At 37.4% G+C, this 25,222-nt stretch overlaps 1 protein-coding gene across 1 annotated transcript in view; it reads right to left on the bottom strand.

Annotated features, from left to right (window-relative positions):
• LOC149845773 (Haloacid dehalogenase-like hydrolase (HAD) superfamily protein) overlaps nt 1-25,222 on the bottom strand; it is an 87,551-nt gene that overhangs the window by 50,051 nt on the left and 12,278 nt on the right. Inside the window, exon 5 of the mRNA XM_089995989.1 lies at nt 22,575-22,629. Within this exon, the coding sequence (XP_089852115.1) occupies nt 22,575-22,629 (55 nt within the window). The remainder of the gene's footprint in view (nt 1-22,574; nt 22,630-25,222) is intronic.

Here is a 25,222-nt window from a genome sequence, read left to right as displayed (position 1 = left end):
GAAGTAATAAAAGAAATGGGTGATCAGAAAGTAGTGCAAATCATCACAGACAACACTCCAGTTTATAAAAGTGCAACATTGAGTTTGGAGAGTGAGTATCCTCGTATTTTTTGGACTCTCTATGTAGCACACAACTTGAATCTGACCCTCAAGAGCATCTGCAACCCCAAAGAAGAATAAAATTCACAAGCATATGCTCTATGTTCATGGATTGAGAAATTATAAAAAAATGTCAAAAGCATTAAGAATTTTGTTGTCAACCACCATCATGCTAATGTTATATTTAATAGGCATTCTGACTTGAAATTGTTGAAGGTCACTGAAATACGTTTTACATCTATCATTGTGATGGTGAAAAGAATTAAGAAAGTGAAGAATGCTTTGGTTAACATGGTCACTGATGAGAATTGGACATTCTATCATGTTGATGATGTTGTCAAGGCTCAAAAAATTAAAAAATTCATTATTGATGATGAGTTTTAGGATAGAGTCGTATACTTCTTTCAATTTAAGCAACCTATTTGAGAAATATTGAGAGAAGTTGATAAGGATGAATATATGCTTCACAAAGTTTATGAAATGTGAGATAATATGATTGAGAAAATACAATTTGTAGTCTTCAAGCATGAAGGAAAAAATCCTGTATTGGATGATTCAGAATTTTTTAATCATATTCATTCAATTTTAGTCAGAAGATGGATAAGAGCAACACTTCTTTATATTGCATGGCACATTCTCTTAATCCAAAATATTATACAAAAAAGTGGCAGGAAAGTGGTATTGGTCGTGTACCTCCAAATTTAGACCCAGAGCTATCAAAGCATACAAATATGTGTATGACAAAACTTTATCCAGAATCATATATTCTAAATCAAGTCACACAAGAGTTTGGAAAATTTGCATCTTCGAGATTATATGAACAGGCATTACTAGCGAGAGAGGATGAGAATATAGATCCTATCACATTTTGGTCAACATTTGAATCAGAAACACCTCTTCTCCAACGTCTTGCATTAAAATTGTTATCTCAGCCTACTAGTTCATCCTGTTGTGAAAGAAATTGGAGCACATATTCTCAAATCCACAATATAAAGAGAAACAAACTCACAAACCAATCTTCGACTACTTTCGCGAACCAATGATGAATACAGGTACCTCATAGTCCTCCTCTCGAATAACTTTCTCCTCCTCTTCTTTTTGTGCTCACGACGACAGTCGCGACATTACTACTGGCACCAGCCACACCTTTTCTCTTTGCTGCAAAACTTCCTACTTTTGATCCTATGTTGTGGATTGTAGAATCAGAAGTAAGGAGCTCATCTTCGTAATGCACATCCTCCTAAGACTTTGCATACTCAATTTCTGCCTCATTTATTTTTCTTGTCTTTTTCCTCCTGAATAGTCAAGTAATTGTTGCCATTGTCATTTTACGACATTCGACAATTTCCTTGACATGCATGCATGCATATTATGATGTGTCATGGCTAAATGATGCTTCAACCAAGATATACCACCCGAAAAACTATTTTGGCAATAGTTTCACTTGATTTTTAATAGATTTTCACTCGTTACTTGAGTGCACCATTGCCATGTTAGATCTCCCGATGTCATCTTCCCCAAAAAATACTCAATAAGAAGCAAAGAATAAAGATTTTTTACCTTAACCCACTAGCTTGAGTGAAAAAATGAGTGAAAATGAACTCTTGAGAAAATTGCAAAAATCCTCTCCCTTGCACATGAATCGGCCCCAAATCGATCTCACAGATTCTAGGGTGCATGGGTTCCCTTCTAGCAGCCTCTAGACATATGGAGAATTCGGCCCTCAAGAGGCCTTTTAAACCAAAAATTTAAAAAAAAAAAAATCACTTTCGAGTCTTTCTAAGTGTGCCTGACCCGCATCGTATGATACGAGGTGTATCGTACGATATGGGTAGATACATGAGTGTATCGTACGATATACCCGATACAGGTATAATACACACTCGTATCACGATACAAATGTGTATTATATCGTAAACCCCAAAAGTAATGATATGTATCGTACAATATGGCATGATACGAACAACCTTACATCACCCAGTGCAGTTAACCCATACCCAAGGTTATCTTTGTCCAAAATAGACTCATTCAACTTTGACCAGTCCATTTTGGTCTATTAAGAAAAGGGTTAGGCCTCGAGAATGGTGTACCTCGAGCCCTCCCCCCTCCCCATTAAAAAAAGGGGTACCTTGAGCCCCCCACCCCACTCTAATTAAAAAAATAAGGGGGTACCTCAAGTTCCACACATTAAAAAAAGAATGAGTACCTCAAGGAGTAAAGAGGGATGGGGCTCGAGAATGGGGCGCCTCGAGAATGGGGCGCCTCGAAAAGGGGTAAAGGGGTGGTATTAAAAATAATATATATATATATATACCCTCCCGCACCCAAGTTTTTTTAAAGTGCCTCATCGCCGCACCCGCACCTATGTAACATAGGCTAGAGCCTTATCTTTGTATAAAAAATGAGAGTGGTCAAGAGAAGATTGATAAAAATCATGTTTATGAATCTCTAAAGAGAAATTCTCAAACCAAAGATCTAGATGTTTATTTCAAACCATATATTATCATTTTTAGCTTACAAACATATGAGCTCAGTACATTTCATTGTATTGCGAAGGTTGTTCCATATAAACTTTTTATTTGGGGTCCCCATGCAGAAAAACATTTGTTGCATCTAGTTGATTTAAGGACCCCTCTAAATCAATAGTCAAGGATAAAATAATTCTGTTGGAAGCTGTTTTAGCTAGTAACCTGAGAGTTTTGTCATAATCAAGAATGTACCCTTGAATGAAGTCTCCTACAACCAATCTGACCTTGTATCTTTCTATGCTATAATCTGGTTTTGACAGATTTATGCTACCATCGGGTATATCTTATTTAAAAAACCCACTTTGATCCAACTACATTCTTGTCCTTAGGCCTTTTAACTATATCCTTTGTCTGACACTTATGCAAAGCTTTCATCTCCTCATTCATTGCCTCTATTGATATTTTACACATTGCTTGAGAAAAGGTTTTAGGTTCATCCTGTTTTTCTACCTTCCTAAGCGAGAAAAGTCTAATGGTCCACATTAAAAATTTTATAACTCACATATTTCTACAGGATGAGAAATCTTACCTGACCTTCTCAACTGGTTGTCCAACCACTTGCTGATTTGAATCTGGTAAATTTTTTCCTCTTCTAATGTAAACATATTCATCATTGTACCTTATATTTTCTTAGACCTACATATTTTCACCAACCAGATGATAATTTCTCTTTTCTGTTGTAAGTTGTAACTCATCTCCTTGCTGTAGACTTTCTGCATGTTTGTGATTGTCAATAGATTCCTTTTGCTGATAGTCATCATTGCTAACAATAGAGAAGAGTTATGCACTCACCCAAAGCAGATGGAATTCAGTCACCACATCATTTGAAGGATTGCATGCATCAAACTATTTCAAGAGATATCTTTAAATAAGCATTCATCAAAGACTACAATCCTTAACACAGATGCATTTGCTTATTGGATCATAACATTGAAAATCCTTATAGCTTATCATCATAAACAACAAATCTACATACATAAGCCTTATTTTCAAATCTAATCATCAAAAGCTTTTCCTCATGGAACAAGTATATCTATATGCCTTAAGCATGCTATAATCATGATATAAAACAAAATATGAAGATTTATTAACCAATATCCTCATGGACAGTTCATTTAAATATGAAGATTTATTAACCAATATTCTCATGAACAGTTGATTTATACATATACTGCAGAATAAAAGGCTTCTATCTAGAGATTAATGGAAATACCGCAAGCATGAACAAGTTGCTAATCCACTCTCCAAAATATGGAGATGCTCTTTTTCAGCAACCCCATTTTGTTGAGGTGAATGTGTGCAAAGGCACCCTTTGGTTAATTTCATTATCTTGTAGAATTTTTTTTAATTCCTTTGACAAATACTCTCCGCCTCCATCACTTTGTAAATTTTAGACAGAACATTGATTTTTTGTGAGTATGAAAATTTTGGAATATATCAATCACTTCTGATTTATGTTTCATGAAAAATATCCATAAATAATGAGAATAATCATCAACAAAAGAATATAGCATCTACTACCAGAAAAGGAATCCTTGGGTGTAGGACCCCAAACATCAGAATGTATGATCTCAAATGGCCTCGAAGCTCTTTTATTTAATGAAGAAAAAGACAAAAGATGACTCACACACTTGACAACTTGGACAAATGATTGTTTCAGACAAATGACTCAAACTTGACTCAGGTATCAAACCACTTAAAATAAGTCTTTCAATAAACGACTGAGTGCAGTCAGAAAGATGACCTTGCCATATTTAAGGCTTATATACTGGAACTTATGAAGGTGATGATGTAGATGACTCCAATACTGGCTTTGAATTTGACTATGAGAACTTAAGTGTAGGATCTTTCTTGATGTACATATTTTCACATTCCTCCCCTTCAAGGAATGTGTTACTTGCGTGAAGTTCCTTCACATGCACAGAAGAGGGAACGAATATAATGCAGGAATTTGCAATCCACAAATTTAGAGATAAAAACAAGATCTTTCTTGATATTAGGAATACAAAATACATTAAGCAATGGAGCAGAAATGGAATTCAACAAAAGAATTAAACCATTTCTAGTATAAGTGATGGAATGATGAGTCTCATCTCCAACAATTACATTAATCCTATCATGATAAAGAATTAACTTTGAGATTTTACCTACGTCACCAGTGTTTCTCTGAAATCAATATACCAAACCATTGCTCATTTTGCTACAAAGTCAACCTGCTAATGCTGCTAGCCACGAGTTTTTATCTCCTGTCAATGAACTCCTACTGGTTTGTGCTGTGTTTTGCAGATTTTGCCCTTGATTTGAAGCCAAAATCTTATTTTGGACCAAGTTAACCTCAAGATTATATGTCAGATAATCCTTATACGAGCATTTTTCATTCACATGTCCTTTCTTTTTACATATATAGCAAGTTGGAGCGGTACATCCAGAATTATTATTTCCAAATGTTTGTACATCGGAAGTGGAAGAATACTATAGCTAGTTCATCCACGTCCTCTACCTCCACGAAAAGGGTTAGCTAGACCTTCATCACGAGCTATGATGGCAACTAATACTGCGTGTGAATCACCTAATACTTTGCATGGGTAATTGAGTGTTATTTCATATCGTAATAATTTGGGTCTTAATTCTTAAAATGTAGGAAGCATTGGGAGGCATTGTGAAGTCCTGAAAAGGACATGATATTTAGGTCATAGACCATTAAGAGTTTGTTGACCTTTATCCTTGCCTGATATTTCATGTCCTATCAAAGCCATTTGATCTGTTCAATATCTTTATAGCTAATTCTGAAGTCAAATCCTATACCTACGAATGTGGAAGAGGCTCAGATGGAAGCACTCAAGAAAAACATTACCTAACGGAAGGAAGCCATTTGAATGCAAATGGATTAACACCTATAAGTTCAGACCAAATGGATAAATTGAAGGTATAAAAAAAATTTAGCAGCTAAAGGTTGCAATCAAACTTATGGCAAACCATGAGACATTTGCTCCTATGCAAAGTTGAATCCTATAACAACACTTAATAGTTTGTTAGCATATAAATGGGGGATACCTCATCAACTAGATGTCAAGAATGTTGTTCTCCATGGAACCCGGAATAAATAGACACACACAGATATATACCTATAATTATATCTTGATTATAGAAGATAAGAGGAGGAGATATCAAAGCTTAAGGCATATCTTTATAAGGTCTGTTGTAAAAGACCAAAGGCCAATTTGTTGTTTCCAGGGCATCAAAGTACCAAGGTCTCAACAAGGCATTTACCTATCACAAAGAAAGTATGTATTTAGGTTGTAAAAGTGTAGGATCTATATACCACGTGGAGTAACATCACAAGTTGAGGTTGTGTGATGGAGAGAGGTGTGAAGACAGGAAGATATCAGAGATTGGTTGATAAGCTCATTACCTAACCATTACAAGGCTAAATATAGCATATACAATGTGTGATGAACCGGCTTATGCATGCACCTACCATTGAACATGTCAGTTATATATGATATCTTAAGATACATAAAACAATCTCTAAGAAAAGGTACATTGTATGCTATAGGTACTTTAACATTGTAATGTGTGTCGATGAAAATTTTGTTGACTCATTAAAGGATAGAAGGTCCACATCAGGGTATTGTATCTTCGTCGAAGGAAACATAGCAATCATGGAACAATAAAAAACAAATAGTGGTTTCAAGATCAAGTGCAGAGGCCAAATGTAGAACAATGGCACTTGAAATCTCTGAAGGTCTATGTATTAAATTAGTGCTTATACAGTTTGGAGTATATGTAAAGATTCTCGTTGACCTATATTATGATTTCAAGACAGCCATTCAAATAACACTGGATCCTGTCTATCACAAAAGATCCAAGTATATAGATACTGATTGCCATTTTATAAGGGAAAGGTTGAAAGTAAAATATTTCTAGTCTTTCACCTGTACACTCATCTTCAACTTGCACACATCCACATAAAAGAGCAAGACTAAAGGAAATTATTTGCAGGTTGATAATGATGGATATCTTTTTAATGAAACGAGGGATCACAAGGGATATCCCTAAACACGCAATAACAAGACACTAATGGGCAAGATACATAAAGTCACAAGGTGTCTAGGCATAATAGCACAAGAGAGCACAAAAGAACATAACAAAAATAGTGTAGTTATTGAGAAAAAGCTCTAAAGAGCCATAGATACAAGAGGGGACAAGGTCCCTTATTTATACACAAAGAGCTCAATACAGCCGTTGGGAGCTCCCCAACCGTCACAAATGTGACTGTTGGGGAGAGTCCCAACAGTCCTAAAAGGTGGACAGTTTGGTACATGGTCAAAAGTGAAAAATAGAAAAAGTAAAAAAAATAAAAAGGAGAAAAATCCCTAATTGATTGTGCTAAGTGTTAGAACTTGGGTTTTCACCAAGTCTGATCTGCAAAAGGAGAAAAAAGTGAGAAGAAAAAGGTAGAAGAAAGAGGAGACGTTGAGTCGGTTTTGCTGCACAGGTTCACGTTCTTTTTTTTTTAAACATACGTGACCTGATTCATTATATTTATGTATTAGGTTACACGATAATTCGGGTATGGACATGACTGTCCTACAATAAAACACAATATTTGTAACGACCCAGATTCATACCCTTGAAAGTGCGAATTTTTTTTTTTTACAAGTGTGAAAACAATCCCAGCAACCCGGAGACTTACAGTTAAACACAACCACCACCACAAGGGATCTTATACTCATCTTTCATACTAAACCAACCCAAACTTTATTTATTAAAATGCAAAGAGTCTGAGACATAATTAAATGAAAGTAAAGCAAAAGAAAGACAAAAGGGAAAAAGCCACGCCGTCCAAAGAATCTGCCCTGCAGTCGTGTAGTCCCCTCGTGACCCTTTTCAGAAGCAAGTCACCCCAGTAGGCATCTGAGGCTGCGAAAAATACAAAAAGTAGGGTGTTAGAATCCAAAGAATCTTGCGTACAGGTCTCTCTAATGAATCAAATACGTAAAAAGAACATAAATAAGATTCATGCAATATTTTAGAGGGACATAAATATAACACGTTCATAATTCAATTAATCATTCATTCAATAGGGAACAATTATTAGGCATGAGCGAACATTTAAATATAACAGAGATTACAATCTAGGCATTAAAGACATTTAACATGCATTAAAGAACAACATCATGCATTCATCAATATATCACAATTAAAGAAACAAGTAAAACATGCATGATCTAATGCATAGCAGGAATATACATGATTTCAATGTGATGCATGAGTAAATTATTACCTTTTATTAAAATTTTCTTTTCGCATGCATGTCCCCATTAAATGCACACAATTTAAGTTCCTCTTTTTAATTACCGTTGCCCGCGAACACACCAAACGGAAAAAATTCTCCGAGGTCAAGTTAGGTTTTCATGGTAACTTATCACACAATTTGTATTTTATTACTGGGTTCCAAACTTAGCCCTTGACTGATATCAAAAAACAGCACCATCCATCGGAACATTAGAAATCAGTATCTAATGTCGGGGACACAAGAAAAAATAGCATCCACAAGTATCACTTTCTTGGTATACCAAAACAACAGTTGTGCCTACACACCACCCCTAAGCAAAGTGCTGGATTCTCCCTAAAACCGTGGACAAGAGAAAGAACCTCAATATTGGGTGTAGAAGAGGATGCGATGCACAGCCACCTGTGTGTGTAGAGAGAGAGGGAGAGAGAGAGACGGCTGGAGAATAGAAAACTCGTTAACTCTTTGATTAGGGCTTCTCTCTATATTAAATAGAGAGAGGCTAAAAGGAGAAATTACATCTAAGTCCTTATGAGAACAAGATTTCAAAAAACCTCTAATATGAAAGAACTTAAACTAAAAACCACCTATTCTCAACACTCCCCCTCAAGCTGGAGCATAGATATCAATCATGCTCAGCTTGTCACAACATTTTGAGAAATTTGGCCTAGCAAGAGGCTTTGTAAACATATCTGCAACTTGGTCTTCTGACTTTAGGTATTTGGTAGAGATATGACCAGCTTGAATCATATCTCTTACATAGTGGCAATCAACCTCAATGTGCTTTGTTCTCTCATAAAAGACAGGATTGTTTGCTATATATGTTGCCGCTTTGTTATCGCACATCATGGTCATTGGAGAGGAAACCTTCACCTGGAGATCATGAAGAACAGTGCGAACCCACATCAATTCAGCAGTTGTTTGGGCCATAGCCCGATATTCTGATTCAGCACTCGACCTGGAAACCACATTTTGTTTCTTACTTCTCCATGAAATCAAGTTGTCTCCTAAAAACACACAGAATCCTGTGGTAGATTTTCTATCTACTACAGATCCAGCATAGTCAGCATCAGAATAGGCTACTATCTCCAGAGTTCCACCTTTCCTGAACAATAACCCTTTTCCAAGAGAGGATTTTAGATATTTGAGAATCATTATGGCTGCATTCCAGTGTACCTCAGTTGGTTTGTCCATAAACTGGCTAACTTTGCTTACTGCTAAAGCAATATCCGGCCTGGTCACAGTTACAAATAATAACTTCCCTACTAGGGAGCGATAGCTTTTGACCCTTCTTCAAACAACTGAACTTTATGGTCCATGGGAATATTTGTTGGTTTAGCTCCCAACATGCCCGTTTCCTTTAATAAGTCAAGAACATACTTCCGTTGAGACAAAACCATCCCTTCAAGGCTCCTAGCAACTTCTATACCCAGAAATACCTGAGTGAACCAAGGTCTTTTGTAACAAAGTGTTTTTGAATATGAGCCTTTGTGGCTTCAATAGCTTTCACATCATCTCCTGTAATAATGATGTCATCCACATATACCACCATAACAACTATGCCAAAGCTAGTTTTCTTTATAAAAAGTGTATGATCTGCTGCTGATCTATTAAAGTCAAAGCTTGACATCACTTCAAACAACTTTTGAAACCATGCACGAGGACTTTGTTTCAAGTCATAAATCGTCTTTCTCAATCTACACACCTTCTGACACTCCCCCTCAACCTCGAATCCTGAAGGTTGTTGCATGTAAACGGTCTCAGATAGATCCCCATATAGAAATGCATTTTTCATATCTAATTGGCACAAGCTCCAACCATGTTGAACAACTACTGAGAGAACAAGACGGATGGTACCCATCCGTGCAACAGGAGAAAAAGTTTCAAAGAAGTCAATACCATATGTCTGAGTATACCCTTTCGCTACTAATTTGGCCTTGTACCTTTCAATAGAACCATCAGATTTGTACTTTATTGTATATACTCATTTACATCCAACAATGTCAGCATCTGTTGGGAAATCAAATAAATCCCAGGTATGCTGAGATACTAAAGCATTCATTTCTTCTTGCATAGCCAGCTTCCAGCGATTATCAAGTTCTGCCTGTTGATAGTTCAGAGGAATAGTTTCAGCAGATAAGGCTGAAATAAAAGACTTCATCTAATGTCCAATTCTGGCATGGGAGACAAAATGAGATATGGGATATAAGGTACATTGTCGTGTCCCCTTTCGTAGAGCAATAGGCCTGTTATCATCATCCTGAAGATCACTATTGTCAGTAGAACTTACCTCAGGAGAAGAAGAAGATGAAGGCTCTTGCGGAAGTGGAGCTCTACGCACATATACCAATGAAGGATTATTAAATCTGGAAGAGGATGAAGTTTGGTTCGATAATGAGGGCACAGATTCCAAAGGAAAAGGAGGTATAGGTAATGGAAAAGACTCAGCTGGATCAACCTGCAGCGGGAAACCGAAAATAGAGTAATATGGAGAGGATTCCAAGAAAGATACATCTGCACTGACATACTCTCGGCGAGAAATAGGATCATAACATCGATAGCCCTTTTGATTTTTTGGATAACCTATAAATATGCATTTTGTAGCTTGAGCAGCTAATTTATCACGGTCAGGGCCAAGTTTGTGTACAAAACAAACACATCCAAATATTTTTGGTGAGAAAGAAAAAAGTGGGGCATTAGGTTTTAGGATATGTAATGGAATTTGATCACCCACAGAAGACGAAGGCATGCGGTTGATCAGATAGCAAGCAGTGGTAATCGCATCACCCCAGTATAACGCAGGAACATTGGATTGAATCATAATAATTCTGGCAACATCAAGCAGGTGTCGATGTTTTCGCTCAGCCACCCCATTTTATTGAGATGAATAGGCACAAGAAGTTTGGGGTTGGATGCCATGATCTTGGTAAAATTGTAACAGACCTTTTGATTTAAACTCAAGAGCATTATCAGTGCGAACAATCTTGACAATAGATTCAAACTGAGTTTTTATTTCAAGAATTAGGGATTTGATAATACTTGGAACTTCAGATCGTTCTTTTATTAAAAAAACCCATGACAACTTAGAGAAATCATCAACAATAACAAGATAATAACGACACTGAGTCCCAGTAGGAATCTTACTAGGACCCCATACATTTGCATGAAGAAGTTCAAAAACTTTATTACTAGGCTGACTCTGACTCGAAGGGAACGAACTTCGATGATGCTTGCCCAACTGACATGCTTCACACTGAAATGATGTAGTGGAAGGAATTTGAGGAAAGACAAAACGAAGCTTTGACAATGAAGGATGACCAAGACGACGATGCCACTGAACAGGACTAGATGAGTGTTCCACTGCAGCATAGACATTACCCACTGGATGATGTAGGTAGTAGACTCCATTTTCTTCATAGCCTCCACCAATCTTCTTCCTCGTCAGCAAATCCTGAAAATGACAACCCATCGGATCAAATATTACTCTACAATTTTGTTCTTTTGTAAGGCAACTAACAGAGAGTAAACTTTGAGGAAAGTTGGGAGCATAAAAAACATTTTTCAACTGTAATGAGGAGGATATAGAAATATTTCCCTGACCAACAACCGGAGAGAAACTCCCATCGGCTAATGAGACTACAAGCTGAGCCTTAATATCCTTTAGATCTGAAAAAACACGTGAATTTCCACACAAATGTCTGGATGCACCAGAGTCAATAAGCCACTTACTATCAGTCGAATGAAGATGATTTTCGGTTGAATAGGCAACACCAGCTACAGGAAGAGTGGAACTCAAAGGTCGAAGAGCTATCAGCTCATCATATTCCGCACGACTAAGGATGATACTACTTTCATTTGCAGAGATATTCTCTTGTACATTTGTTGCCTCGATAGTAGTAACATTTGCTTTAGGAGTATATGACTTTGATGAAGAAAAGGTTGGCCGACCATGCTTATCCCAGCAACAATCTTCTAAATGTCCAGATTTTCCACAGAATGTACATTGAAGCTTTCCTCTGCCTCCCATACCACGTCCATGTCCTCGTCCTCTGATATTTTGAATATTTCCACGCCATAACCAGATGAGACTACAAGAGCAGATGACTGAGTCACAGGCTGAGATTGTGGCAGAGAGATCGCAAGTCTACTCAGACGATTGTAAGCATCAGCAAGAGTGGGAACATCTGATCCAATCAACATTTGAACTTTTGCAACAGAAAAATCTGAAGAAAGACCTGTAAGAAAACGAGCAACCATGGTTTGTTCTTGATGATCCTTTTGCTTCGAGCAACAAAGAGGCATGTGAGCATTAAGTCTTTCAAATGCAGCTTTGACAGAGGCATAGTATTGGGCCAAGGTCTGATCTCCCTGTTGCAAATTATATATTTCCTGTTCGACTTGCAGGATACGACTCACATTCGTTTCTTGTGAGTATGTATCACGAAGATTGTCCCACATCAGTTTGGCTGTATTATAGTAGATCAATCCATCTGCAATATGGGGTTCGACACTATTCATGATCCATGACATAACTATGTCATTATCTTCATCCCAAGTAACATATTTTCCCAATTTCTCAGTGGGTTCGCCTTCCAACAAAATATGTTTTCGACGATGTCCAGATACCGACATCATAAAAGTTTTGGACCACCTGGCATAATTGGTTTCATTCAACCTTACGGAAGAGCCATACGAGAAGGGTTTGGCAAAAGCCTTATACTCCCCAATATGTTCCATTTTGGAATCACATTTCGAAGTTTCAGCCATACTGAAGATGTGATTCAAATAAAAATCAGATTACCTCACTTGAACAGCAAGTGTTCAAGAGGAATTTTCAACTCAGCAGGAAATCACACCTGTTGTTTTCCACGACAGAAGAATAACTTAAACTACCATGCTTCTTTCCAAAAAAAAACTCGACATAGCAGGGAGTCACGACTGTTGAAATCCACATTCTGAAATAAACCAACCAACTAAAGTTCAGGAATCACGAACATTGTTGAGCCCAAACACATCACGACCAATGATAGTATGCAGTCGCAAAACAAATATTCACTACACCTGCTGTTCTCCAAGCATATAAGGCACGACATCTCCAATAAGTCTTCAGGGCACAGTTAGACTGATTAATTATATTTCGATCACAAGCAATCAGCATAGAAAAGAAATCTGTAATCACGGCAGAATTCTGATCACATGTAATTAGCACAGGAAAGAACTCAGCAAAATTCTGATCACACGCAATCAGCACAGGAAAGAACTCAGCAATCACGGCAACACAGGAAATGAAGATTTTTGCTGCTCCCAAACAGCAGGAACACAACTCGACAACTCACGAACACAGGAAAGATCTCACGTCATGGCAGGAACAGGACTCGGCAACAACAGGTCACGGCTGGAGATCCAGATGAGAAGCTCAAGAGTTACGGCTCCACATCTTCTCCTTAGATCTGACGACAGATCTGGGTAACATCCCAGATCTGTTATCAGATCTTCCACAATCAAACAAGACCAAACCTGATTTTAAGAAGTCGTATTCGTTGATGAAGATCAGTCCATGTTGATCACACTCCCGAGATCGAGGGCTTTGATACCATGTAGAAGAGGATGTGATGCACAGCCACCTGTGTGTGTGTAGAGAGAGAGAGAGAGAGACGGCTGGAGAATAGAAAACTCGTTAACTCTTTGATTAGGGCTTCTTTCTATATTAAATAGAGAGAGGCTAAAAGGAGAAATTACATCTAAGTCCTTATGAGAACAAAATTTCAAAAAACCTCTAATATGAAAGAACTTAAACTAGAAACCACCTATTCTCAACATTGGGTTCATGAGTAACAATAGTGCACACGGAGTTTTTGTATCCTCATGGTTTTCCCAAAACCGCAATATCCAAGATTCCCACACTAAAGAAGGGACATCAAGAAAACATCACTTACAGTGTTATTCAATTTCTTTTATCTTGTTATTCATTCATCTCTTTTACATTTGCAAATCAACATGCGAAATTAATAACACAAGCTTGCAAATCAGCATGCCAAGCTCTTCACGGGACCACAGCCCGTGACATCATGAAATAGTACAATAAAGACAATAATATCACATTTGATTTTTCTGCAATGCATATAACAACTAAAACAAAGAGCAACGCATGCTCGAGGCTCATATAACCCAGGATGATCCGTTTGATCATTGATGCATCCGTCTGCAAAAATCATGAATAACATGCCAATATGCATTCTTTCCACATGCTTTTCAATGCACATTCAGGTATAAAAATTTAAAAATATGCATGAAATATTACTACACATATGCACATGCATGAGTTCCCATCCACGCAATCTACAAGTGGGATAAAATAAACTGCAAAAATTAGGACATAAACATTCACAAGCTTAGAAACTTACACATAACCCAGTCAACATTATGTCATCAACTTTATCTATTTTCTTTATGATCTTATTTGCTCATTTTGTATTCACTTGAGTTCATTTTTTTTTAATTTGTCATCAATTACATTAAGTTTTGATTTCAACTTAGTTTTATTATTTGATGTACATAACTATAGTGCTTTAGAGTTAATGTTTTACACACACACACACACGTAAAGTTGTGTCCCCATGTCCTATTTTTTTTTTTTGTATCATACCAAGCATATCATCATTGTGTTTCAAATATCAGCTTGAGCTTAGAAGTTATCAGTAAATTCTCTGATATATGAGAGAGGTAGGAATAATACATGGAATAATTTTCTAAAACCTAGTAGAATGATCTAATTTATCAACACGAGAGTGTCTCAAACTCTTAGATTAGTTTTTGCGATATTGGAATGGTTTTTTTTTTCACGTGTGGTGATTAAAGCTTACTCTTACAATTTATTCACTCTTATGCATTCTAGCTTGTCTCCTCCGACTTCTATACAGTTTCATCTTTTAAGTAATGTTTGATTTTGCACCTTGCAGATGGGATTTAAAAATGTAGTAGCCACGTCCACCGCTATCATTTTCAATCAACTCTAACCAGAAAGAATTAACTTTGAGGCTTTGAAGTGCAAACCAATAACTAGATGATTCAAGGATTGCAAATGCATGATTCTACTCATAGAACAGTTTCAAAATGCAGTTATTAGAAGTTTGGTTACAATCCCTTCAAAACACTCTAGAAGAACAGTGTAAGTGGGAAAGGGAACAAAAGGCTGATCAGCATGAACACTCAGATATGGGGCCCCTGTTAAGGCAAGTAGCAGTAAACACAGTTACTGAATAACTGCAATATCATAAAAAGGATGAAGAAAAGTAATTAATTAGAAAGGTTAGTTTCATAGGACCACAGAGAAATTTAAACTGTGGTTACAGTTGCATATTGTAAAATTTCCTCATTTAGTTATCAAAACTGCCACCAGAATTTATTACTAATGCCAGTGCATAATCTGCCAAGGAATATTTCTATGTGCAAGATAACACCAAATCATACAAGTATTTCTGGATCTCACAGTTCTTATCTGTATACCCCGGAAAAGTGAAAATGTGTGATATTGTTAACCATCAAACCCATGGTTTAGGACTCCAGTAACTTAATCAGAGTTGAAAGTGCATGATACAGTTAATCACCAAATCCATGGGAACAAAGGTTAAGACTGCTATAACCTAATCCTCAATAAGAGGACCTTAGTGTTAGTGATTCATGAAAAACAAGATTTAGATAAACTTTAGTATTGATTAAATAGTGTACCCAATATCCAAAGGAAGAGACCAAAGCAACATGCAAATTAATAATTGATAAGGTAAGATGATGGCGAGACCACATTGTACGGGTGCAAATCAGAACACTACCCCCCGGCATCCTTATGTCATGGAATATTCATACACAATATTCAAAAACTAAAAATTACAATAGAAAATAACAGATAGCTCATGTACAAATAGAGAAAAAGAAGGGAATGTGGAAGTTCGCAGCACCCAACTCTGACTTGGCAACGAATGGGACACACCGGGCATGTTAATGTTTATCAGAAAATGAACAACCCTCGCACCAACTTCTGCCAATCTCATCACGCATTCTTGGTAGGCACAGAAAATTGAAATCCAAGCAGAAGAGGGGATCATTATGGGAAATTGAGGATCATACAAATGAAATTCAGTGAACAACAAATGTGGCACCCCAACATACAGCAATACCACCGTCGATCAAGACACGGCATGCACATGCATTAATAAACCGAACCTTCCCGCAAATTCAGAGAAAAAGTTATAACTGAAAAACAACAGGAAGAACCCACTACACCCACACTATAGAAGATATTGTTTTCTCATAACTCAAGCATAGGAAACAAATATTCAGATTTTTTTTAGGGATTCCTTAAAACAGTACCTAAATCAAATTTAGGTTCTTTTTTTCCTATTCAAGCCAAAAGAAAAACCCGTACCTCAAAAATCCAACGCTTGGGGGCTGCGGCTGTTGCAAGGAGAGTGCTTCCACCGGCCTCGACTGCTCCGGCGCCGTGAAGGGGATTCCGAGAGGAAGAGAGAGAGAAGTCAAGAGATAGAGGGACAGCAAGAGGCGAGGTCGGCAGAGAGAGAGAGAGAGAGGGAGGAAGAGAGTAGAGCGAGGAGAACCAACTCGGGATCCCCCTTTTGAAAGGAGAAAGCCCGGAAAGGGAGGAGACGACCTACCTCCCGGCGGCTGAGCTCCGACCCCCCTCCCCATTGCAATTTCTTTCTTGCGGGATTAGGGTTCACTATGAACCCTAACCCTCTCTTTTTATTGGGCAACCCGTATCGGATTACCTTTACCTACCTTCTTTTATTTTTTATTATTTTTTAAGCAGGGTGCGGTCCGGGTCCTGACCCGAGACCCAGAAACCAATATATAGTTGGGTTCGCGCCTCACCCATACGATGAGGATCCACAAGTTGGATCTGAATGGATCCAAGTGTTTATTATATATTATATATATATATATATCATTTATTTAAATATTTCTTTCTTTTCTAATAGGTTTACATGATATTATATGTATTTCTATCTATTGATTCTTTTATGGGTCCTGGATCCGAAACTTGGATCCCAGGCCCAAATCAAATAATTTACGCATTATAATAAAAAAAAATCAAACAAATAACAAAATTACGGTTATTACAATATTACAATCATGCCCCAGTAAGCACGTCAATAACGCAATCCCAGTTTGGGTCTGGAACAGACCCAAACCATGGTCTTAAACCATAGACAACTTGTTCTTTAAGAACGAAAATTTGTTTTTCGTCAAACCCTTTGTAAATAAATTTTCCACCTGGTCTTCCGTAGGCATGAAATGAGGCTCAATCTCTTTGTCTTCGACCTTCTGTCGAATGAAGTGCTGATCTATCTCAATATGTTTTGTCTTACTGTGGAAAATAAGATTAAAAGATATTTTAATGGCACTTTGATTATCACACAATAAGATAGATTTCGAGATCTGTTCCTCCAACTCATTCAACAAATGCCTTGTCCAAGTAGCTTCAGCAGTTGCAGCAGCCATTGATCGGTACTCAGCCTCATTACTTGATCTAACTACTGCCTTTTGTTTTCTAGTGCTCCAGGATATTAGGTTTTCCCCAAGAAAGATGCAATATCCAGAAACCGGCCTCCTTTCATCAGGATCGCCTGCCCAGTCCACATCACTGTAGATCGTGACATCATGCATGTCCCCTCCTTTCCAGCTTTTCTTATATACCAATCCATCTCCGATGGTACATTTTAAATATCTCAACACTCTCTTGACAGTATCCATGTGTCATGTTCTTGGCTCATGCATGAACTGCGACACTTGATTGACAAAATAAACAATGTCAGGACGAGTAAAGGTAAGATATTGAAGCATACTGACTACACTTCGATATCTTGTAGGATCAGGATACAAATCTCCATCCTGTGAACTAAGCTTTTGATGTAAGACAATCGGTGTAGACAAAGGCTTGCAATCTTGTATACCAAATTTCTTCAATACATCTAGTGTGTATTTATGTTGTATCAATATCAGGTAACCATCCTTCCTGTCTACCTCGACTCCAAGGAAATAACGCAAATCTCCCAAGTCTTTCATCTTAAACCTTTGACTTAAGAGTCTCTTTATTTCTTCAATGTGGCTCATCGAGTTTCCTGTAACAATAATATCATCAACATGTATCAACAACATGGTGGTAATGCCTTTACCCTTGAATATAAACAATGAGTGGTCCAAGAGAGATCGACATAACCCATGTTTTTGTATTTCTAGGGAGAAACTTTCAAACCACGAGCGTGAGGCCTGCTTCAAACCATATATGGCTCTTTTTAGTCTGCATACCTATCAATAGGGTGTTTGATTCTATTTGAACTCCTCAGGTTTCCAACAGGCACATAATTATCTGGTTCAATGTGAGGAGCAGGAGGGGCGCCTTTTTCTCTTCGCACATACACATACCCTTTAAATTTATCGACGTTGTGAGCCTGCCCCTTCTTCAGCATATGAAGCTCCTCCAATCTGATCACCAGATTGAGGTAAGCATGTTTGCCCTGAGTCAATGTCATCTTCGTCAGCCGACTGTGTTTCCTGAGTACACTGAGGTGAGCAATCACCATAAACATCTGCAAATAATTTTGCACTCATCCATGGATGATAAACCTCTTCTCTGGGAATTCTTTGACAAGTATTAAACGATACATCTCCAAGATTATTCTCATCGAACACAACATTCCTGAAAATTTTAGCACGTTTAGTCATAGGGTCATAACACCGATAACCTTTGTAATCATCAGCATATCCCACAAATCTGCACTTGGAAGCCTTTGGTTGGAACTTATTCCTGAGAGAATCATCAATATGAACGTAGCAAGTGCATCCAAACACACGCAGAGCATCATAATCAAGTTGAATGCTGAAAAGAGAAAAGTATGATGAACTATTTTGTAAAACTGTCATAGGCAGATGATTTATAATATAGACCGCTGAATGGAATGCTTTTGTCCACAGACTAATGGGAAGATTACTATCATGCATCATGCTCATGACCGTTTCAACAATATGTCGATGCTTTTTCTCAGCAATCTCATTTTGTTGTGGCGTATGTGAACAAGACACTCTATGCTTTATTCCATTACTTTGGAGAATATCAGTAAAATCCTTTGATGTATACTCACCACCTCCATCACAATGAAAATGCAGAATATTGGTAGAGAAATAGTTTCGAACAAAGGCATGAAAGTTGCGAAATATGTGAAAAGTATTAGACTTATGTTTCATAAAGAATATCCAAGTATAACGAGAATAACTATCAATAAAGATGAGGTGATATCTGCTGCCAAAAGAAGAACAAACAGGCGCAAGGCCCAAACATCTGAATAAACAATTTCAAAAGGTCTTGAAGCTCTTTTATTTATAGAATCAAAAGGAAGTACATGACACTTACGCATTTGACAACTGGAGCACTTTTTATTATTTTCCTCAAGAGTCAAGCTTGATTTAGAAATTAATTTGCTTGATACAAGTTTCTCAAGAAAATAATAACTGCAATGACCAAGACGATCATGCCAAAGACTTAGCTTATTACATTTAGAAAGACTAAAAAAAGACTCAGGACCTGACATAGATGACTCGGACTGAAAAGACTTAGACTTCAATAAGGGCTTCAAGACGAAACTAGTATGCACAAATGGATTTTCCTTGAAGATGTACATATTTTCTTTTCGCTCCCCTTCAGCGAATGTCTCCCTCGTTTGAAGATCCTTGATATACACAGAAGAGGGAGTGAATTCAACATAAGAATGTGTATCATCAACAAGTTTTGGACACAGAAACAATGTTATTTTTTATGTTAGGAGCATGAATGACAGTTGACAAATTGAGAGATGATTTTGACAAAGGGATGATTGCATTACCAATGTGAAAAATATGATGGTGAGATCCATCTCTAGTAACAATACTATTTTTGTCAAAGTAAGGAACCGAGTTTGAGAGCTTACCAACATCCCCGTAACATGGGTCGCTACTTCTGAATCAACATACCATAATCCTTTATCATTCTGCTTCAAGTGCAACTCAAACAATACTGCCAGCAAAAGTTGTGTCGCCTCCCCATCAGTTTTGTAACATTATCTACCTTCTTGCTCTCAGTGTTTTGCAACTTTTCTTTATTTTGAGGATTAAACCAGCAATTTTCCTTAATATACCCCTTGTTATTGCACAAGTAACATGTCGGGACAGCTCTTAGATTTTGGTTCTTCGCATTGGAGTTGAACGGCATATTGCGTGTGGGAAGCAAACCTGTACCTGCAAATCTATCACGACCTCTTCCTCCTATGAAGCTATTTCCTCCACGACCACGACCGAATGAGAACCCAGTAGCTAGAACATCTTGAGAATCAGATTGAGCACCAGAATCTTCAGCAATGCCTTTCAACGACATTTTGTATTGTAGAAGTTTTTCCCGAAGGTCCTCAAATGTGGAAAGCATGGGCAAACATAACAATGATGTTACCAATACATGATAATCTGGGCCCAAACCATTCAATGTTTGTTGCACTTTATCCTTGTCCGGCACCTCACATCCAATAATGGCTAGTTGATCTGTAATAGTCTTCATCTTATTCAAATAATCCATGATAGATAGACTGCCATTTCTGAGAAGTTGGAATTCACGCTTGAGGAACAAAACCTTGGCTTCAGATATTTGAGAGTATGTTTGTGTCAACCTGTCCCACATTTCCATCGTTGTGCAGTCGTCGAGAATAGCAACTAGTACTTCCTAAGATAAGGTAGGCATGATGTAGGCAATTAATGCATGATCTTTTCTCATCCAAGAGACATAATCCGGGTTGCGAACAAGCTTGGTAGATGCAGTCCCATGAGCGTCTGTTTCCTCCTTTGCAATGAACTCTGGTGGGACTGGAATTGATCCATCCAAATGACCAAAGAGATCTTGGTTCCTGATAAAAGGAACTATATGTCTCTTCCAAGTCAGAAAATTGAAATTATTTAATTTTTCAGAGACAAGTTGGCTAAGGAAGTTTGATGACAAACCGGACTGGGTTGAAGAAGAAGAATCCATGATTATGAGATACGAGAATATAAAATGGAAAACACTCTAAGAAGGAAGCAATTGAATGACTACTTAAACTTCAAGATAATATGACTGTTTAAATTCAGTCCAAAAGGGAACTGGTTATAACAAAATTCGGATCTATTGTCCTTTTTTTTTAACAGATATCAGATCACGTGAACAGATGTCAGATCACATTGATTAATCGTGTTTTCAGATTAATCAACGATCAACATTTAGATAAAGGAATAAGAAAACATATTCGAGAGAAAGAAGAAAAAGAAATCACAAGTTTTTTTTTTGCTTGAAATATAGCAGCGATCCAAGAGATGTTGATTAATCGTGTTTTCCGATTAATCAACGATCAATTTTCAGATAAAGGAATGAGAAAACAGATTCTAGAGGAAGAAAAAAAAATCACGAGTTTCAAGAAAGGGGTTTCAAGAAAGAATCTGGATGAGAAGAAGAGATCGTACCTTTGAGAGTAAATACGATAACACAGAAGGGAAAAGAATATTTTACTGACCGAAAATAGATACTCTATGGTTATACCTTTTGGAAGCAATATTGAGCCCTAGATCCAACCATGCTTTGATACCATGTTAGAACTTGGGTTTTCACCATGTCTAATTTGCAAAAGGAGAAAAAGTGAGAAGAAAAAGGTAAAAGAAAGAGGAGACGCTGAGTCAGTTTTGCTGCACAGGTTCACGTTGTTTCTTTTTTTTTAAACGTACGTGACCTGATTCATTATATTTATGTATTAGGTTACGACATAATTCGGCTATGGACATGACTGCCCTACAACAAAACACAATATTACAGTCGTGCCCCAGTAAGCACGTCAATAACGCAATCCCAGTTTGGGTCTGGATCAGACCCAAACTGGTCCAGCATTACACGACACTTAATACTAAGTACATATGATAAAAAGACAAAAATATCCCTGAGGGTTATGTTAATATACAACTATATACAATATATATATATGTATATCAAAATATATATGTATATAATAGCATACAGGAATACGTAAATGCATATATTTTAACAATCTTTTCCCCAACATAAGGGAGAATATTGAGAGTTAATAAAATTGATATACTGTTGATATTGGGATTTTTTGTAATTTTCTAGGGACTTTTGTGTCTTGTATTCAAGTGCACATTGTTGTTTTTATATTTTTTTACTAGAACAACTTTATTCTTAAGGACTTAAGCTACTTATTGCAATTAGTATATTGTATTTTGGGTAGCATGAACAGTAACACTAAATAAATTCCGGTTCTTCTATTCTCTCTACTTTACTCTCATCTTCTTTGTGTTTCTTCTTTATGTCTTCTTCTTTTTCATATAACCTAACCTACATGGCTGCCGCTGCACCTTCAAGATGTAGATGTTAGCCAAGAAAATCCCTCCATCTAAACAATACTTATTGAAAACATAACAGGCTGAAATGAGACACAAGGATGTAATACTGGCTATAAATGAAATCCAAATATTATCGACTCACGTGAAAAGGACATTGAAAATGAGACAAAAGACACAATCTTCCACCAAATCAGAATAAGAGAGGTCCATAATAATGCAATAACCCACACCTTCTTCAAGTGCTAACTGGTACCATGCATCAAGCTTTAGAGACCGAGTATCAGCCTGAGGGGGACAGAATAAATTCTCATAACAATTAGGGAATAACAAAGAAATGAAATGTAAAGCTGCTAACAGTTAAAAAGTACTAAAGGATATAAACTAGTTAGGAATCAAAACTCAAACATGCCCTAAGCCCATTCCTTAAGAAATTAATCTTGGGAACAAAAAATAACAAAAGTATATTCCAATGATTAAAAAACTTGGAAGGGACAAAATCCAGAGTTTAACTGACCATAAAAGAATCAACAGTTGGAAAGCCTCAAAAACTTGAAGGAAAAGACCAACTAATTAAATCCAATTTGGTCAATAAAGTTGCTTTCAGAACCCATTTCGACAACAAGCCAGCAAAGAATTAGAAAGTCAGAAATTGTAAAAACATAAGAGCAAAACAGTAGCAAAAGCAAACTTTACCAACTCTTGCTTTTACGTCCCATCTGACATGCATAAAATTTATTTGCTAAGCTTGACTACTCTAGCAAAATTCAAGAACCAAGAAGAACATGCCAGTCTATATGTTGTTTTATATATACAAGGCTGTTAAATTTCAATTTTAAAACTACAGGAAAATCAAAACCTTGAATGGAAGTAAGTGTTTTGTTCTTTGGAGCACATTATAACATTAATGTGCAGGCTCACGGCCTAGACTATTGGCCTTACAGTGTAATTGAAAGTGTGCTTTGCATGACTATCATAAGTGTAATCAGTTGGATGTAGAATTGTAATACCCATGAATTTTATCATAAATAAACTTGAAATTTAGGTCGTTAAGCTGGTACGAGGTTATTTTTATTGTTTTAATTGTTTATTCGTAATTGAATCTCGGATATCCTATTTGGATCTTCAATGTTGGATCCCTAATATCTTGTTCAGAACTCCGATATTCCATTCAGATCTTAGATATCGGATTGCAAACCTTAAATTGAATATTTAATAATAGATTTTAGTCAAATAGATTGGATCCTCGAAGTTTAAATCTAATTTTTAATGAGAAAATTTGTATATTGGGCCTACAACACTTTAGTGGGAATTGGTATAGCTTAGGCGATGTTCGGATCCACAATATTGCATTTAGATCTTCGACATCGGAACTTCAATATTAATCTGGATCCTTGTATCGAAACCGTAAGGATCAATGTACATTTAGTTGGATCCATAATAATTCATTTGGATCCATAGTTCCAAATTAGAGTATGATCAAAACTTCAGATTCCTGGATCTGGATTTATTAAAGGGATTTACGAAGCACAATGGATCCTGGATCCATAATAAGTTATGTCAATTTTTGGATAACGTAAATGGATCCATGTTAACCTATGAAAGACCCGCAAGATCCTATCGAAGAATAACCCAAATGTATTAAGAATATAGTATTTTAGAGCTTGTAATAATTTGAATCCTCAGACGGATCCAATTTGCCCAATTGGGTGGATTCATTAAAGATTTCGATCGCGGGTCCCAGTGGTGGCCAAACCTCAATTGGGGTGTAAATAAAATAAATAAATATATATATATATTAATAATAATAAAAATATAATAATAATGATAATTATAAATAAATACATATGGATCCGCAGTTGGATCCATATGGGTCCAAACCGCAGACCCAAACCACGAAAGGATCGCGGGTCACGGACCCGGTCGAACCGAGCCCGAACCCCCCTGGTGCGACAAATACATAAACAAAAAAAAAGAGGCCCTACCCGATAAAAGGGGCATTAGGGTTCTGAGAGAACCCTAACGCAACCGATAGGGGAAAGAAAAAGGGGGGGGGGGGGGGGGAGTTGTGTGTGCAGCCGCCGGAGGTGAGGGTAACGGCCCTCCCTTTTCGGGCACCCTTCTTCTACAAAGGCCCTCTCGTTCCTCTCTTCCTCCCTCTCTTGATCGCACTCCCTCTCCCTCACATCGTCCGCGCCTCCTCCTCTCCTCTCTCGCTCCTTGCGTGCGGCAACCTCGACGATCGCCCGATATCGGCCGACGCCGTCGGCGACCTCGCACAACAGCCGACCCTACCATGCTCCCTGTTCTCTCTCTTTCTCACTCTCCCTTCCTTCCCCTCATCCCTTCGTTCTCCCGCACAGTGTGAAGACGAGGCGGCAGAGGTTCAGCAACTCGGAGAGGGAAAAGCTCCAGGAAAGGTAGGATTTTACTGCATTTTTTCAAGTGTATTATGTTTCAAGCATGCAATGTGGGTTTTCACGGTGATTTTAGTGGATGCCCTTGTTGAGATTAAGAGGTTTTATGTTTAAGTTTTCCTAGACTAGAGGTTATTTGAATTTTTAGTTTAATGAGGGACTTATGTGTAATTTCTCTTTTTGGCCTCTCTCTATTTAACATAGAGATTAGCCCTAATCATGTTTGACGAGTTCTCTTATTTTGCAGCCGTCTCTCTCTCTCTCTCTCTCTCTCTCTCTCTCTCTCTCTCTCTACTTAGGGTTCTGCACATCTCATCTAACCTTCTACATGGTATCAGAGCCACTGATCTCGGGAGCGTGATCGACCGTGATTGATCTACACCAACGGAAAAAAAAAGGCTGGAACCAGGTGTGTATTTTTTTTTGCGTAAGATCTGATAACAGATCTGGTGTCTGACTAAGGT

This window comes from Nuphar pumila, chromosome 2 (genome assembly GCF_984573655.1).
Source record: "Nuphar pumila chromosome 2, dmNupPumi1.hap1.1, whole genome shotgun sequence".
NCBI lineage: Eukaryota > Viridiplantae > Streptophyta > Magnoliopsida > Nymphaeales > Nymphaeaceae > Nuphar > Nuphar pumila.
Note: the sequence above shows the minus strand (reverse complement) of the source record. Positions and strands in the feature narration are given on the sequence as shown.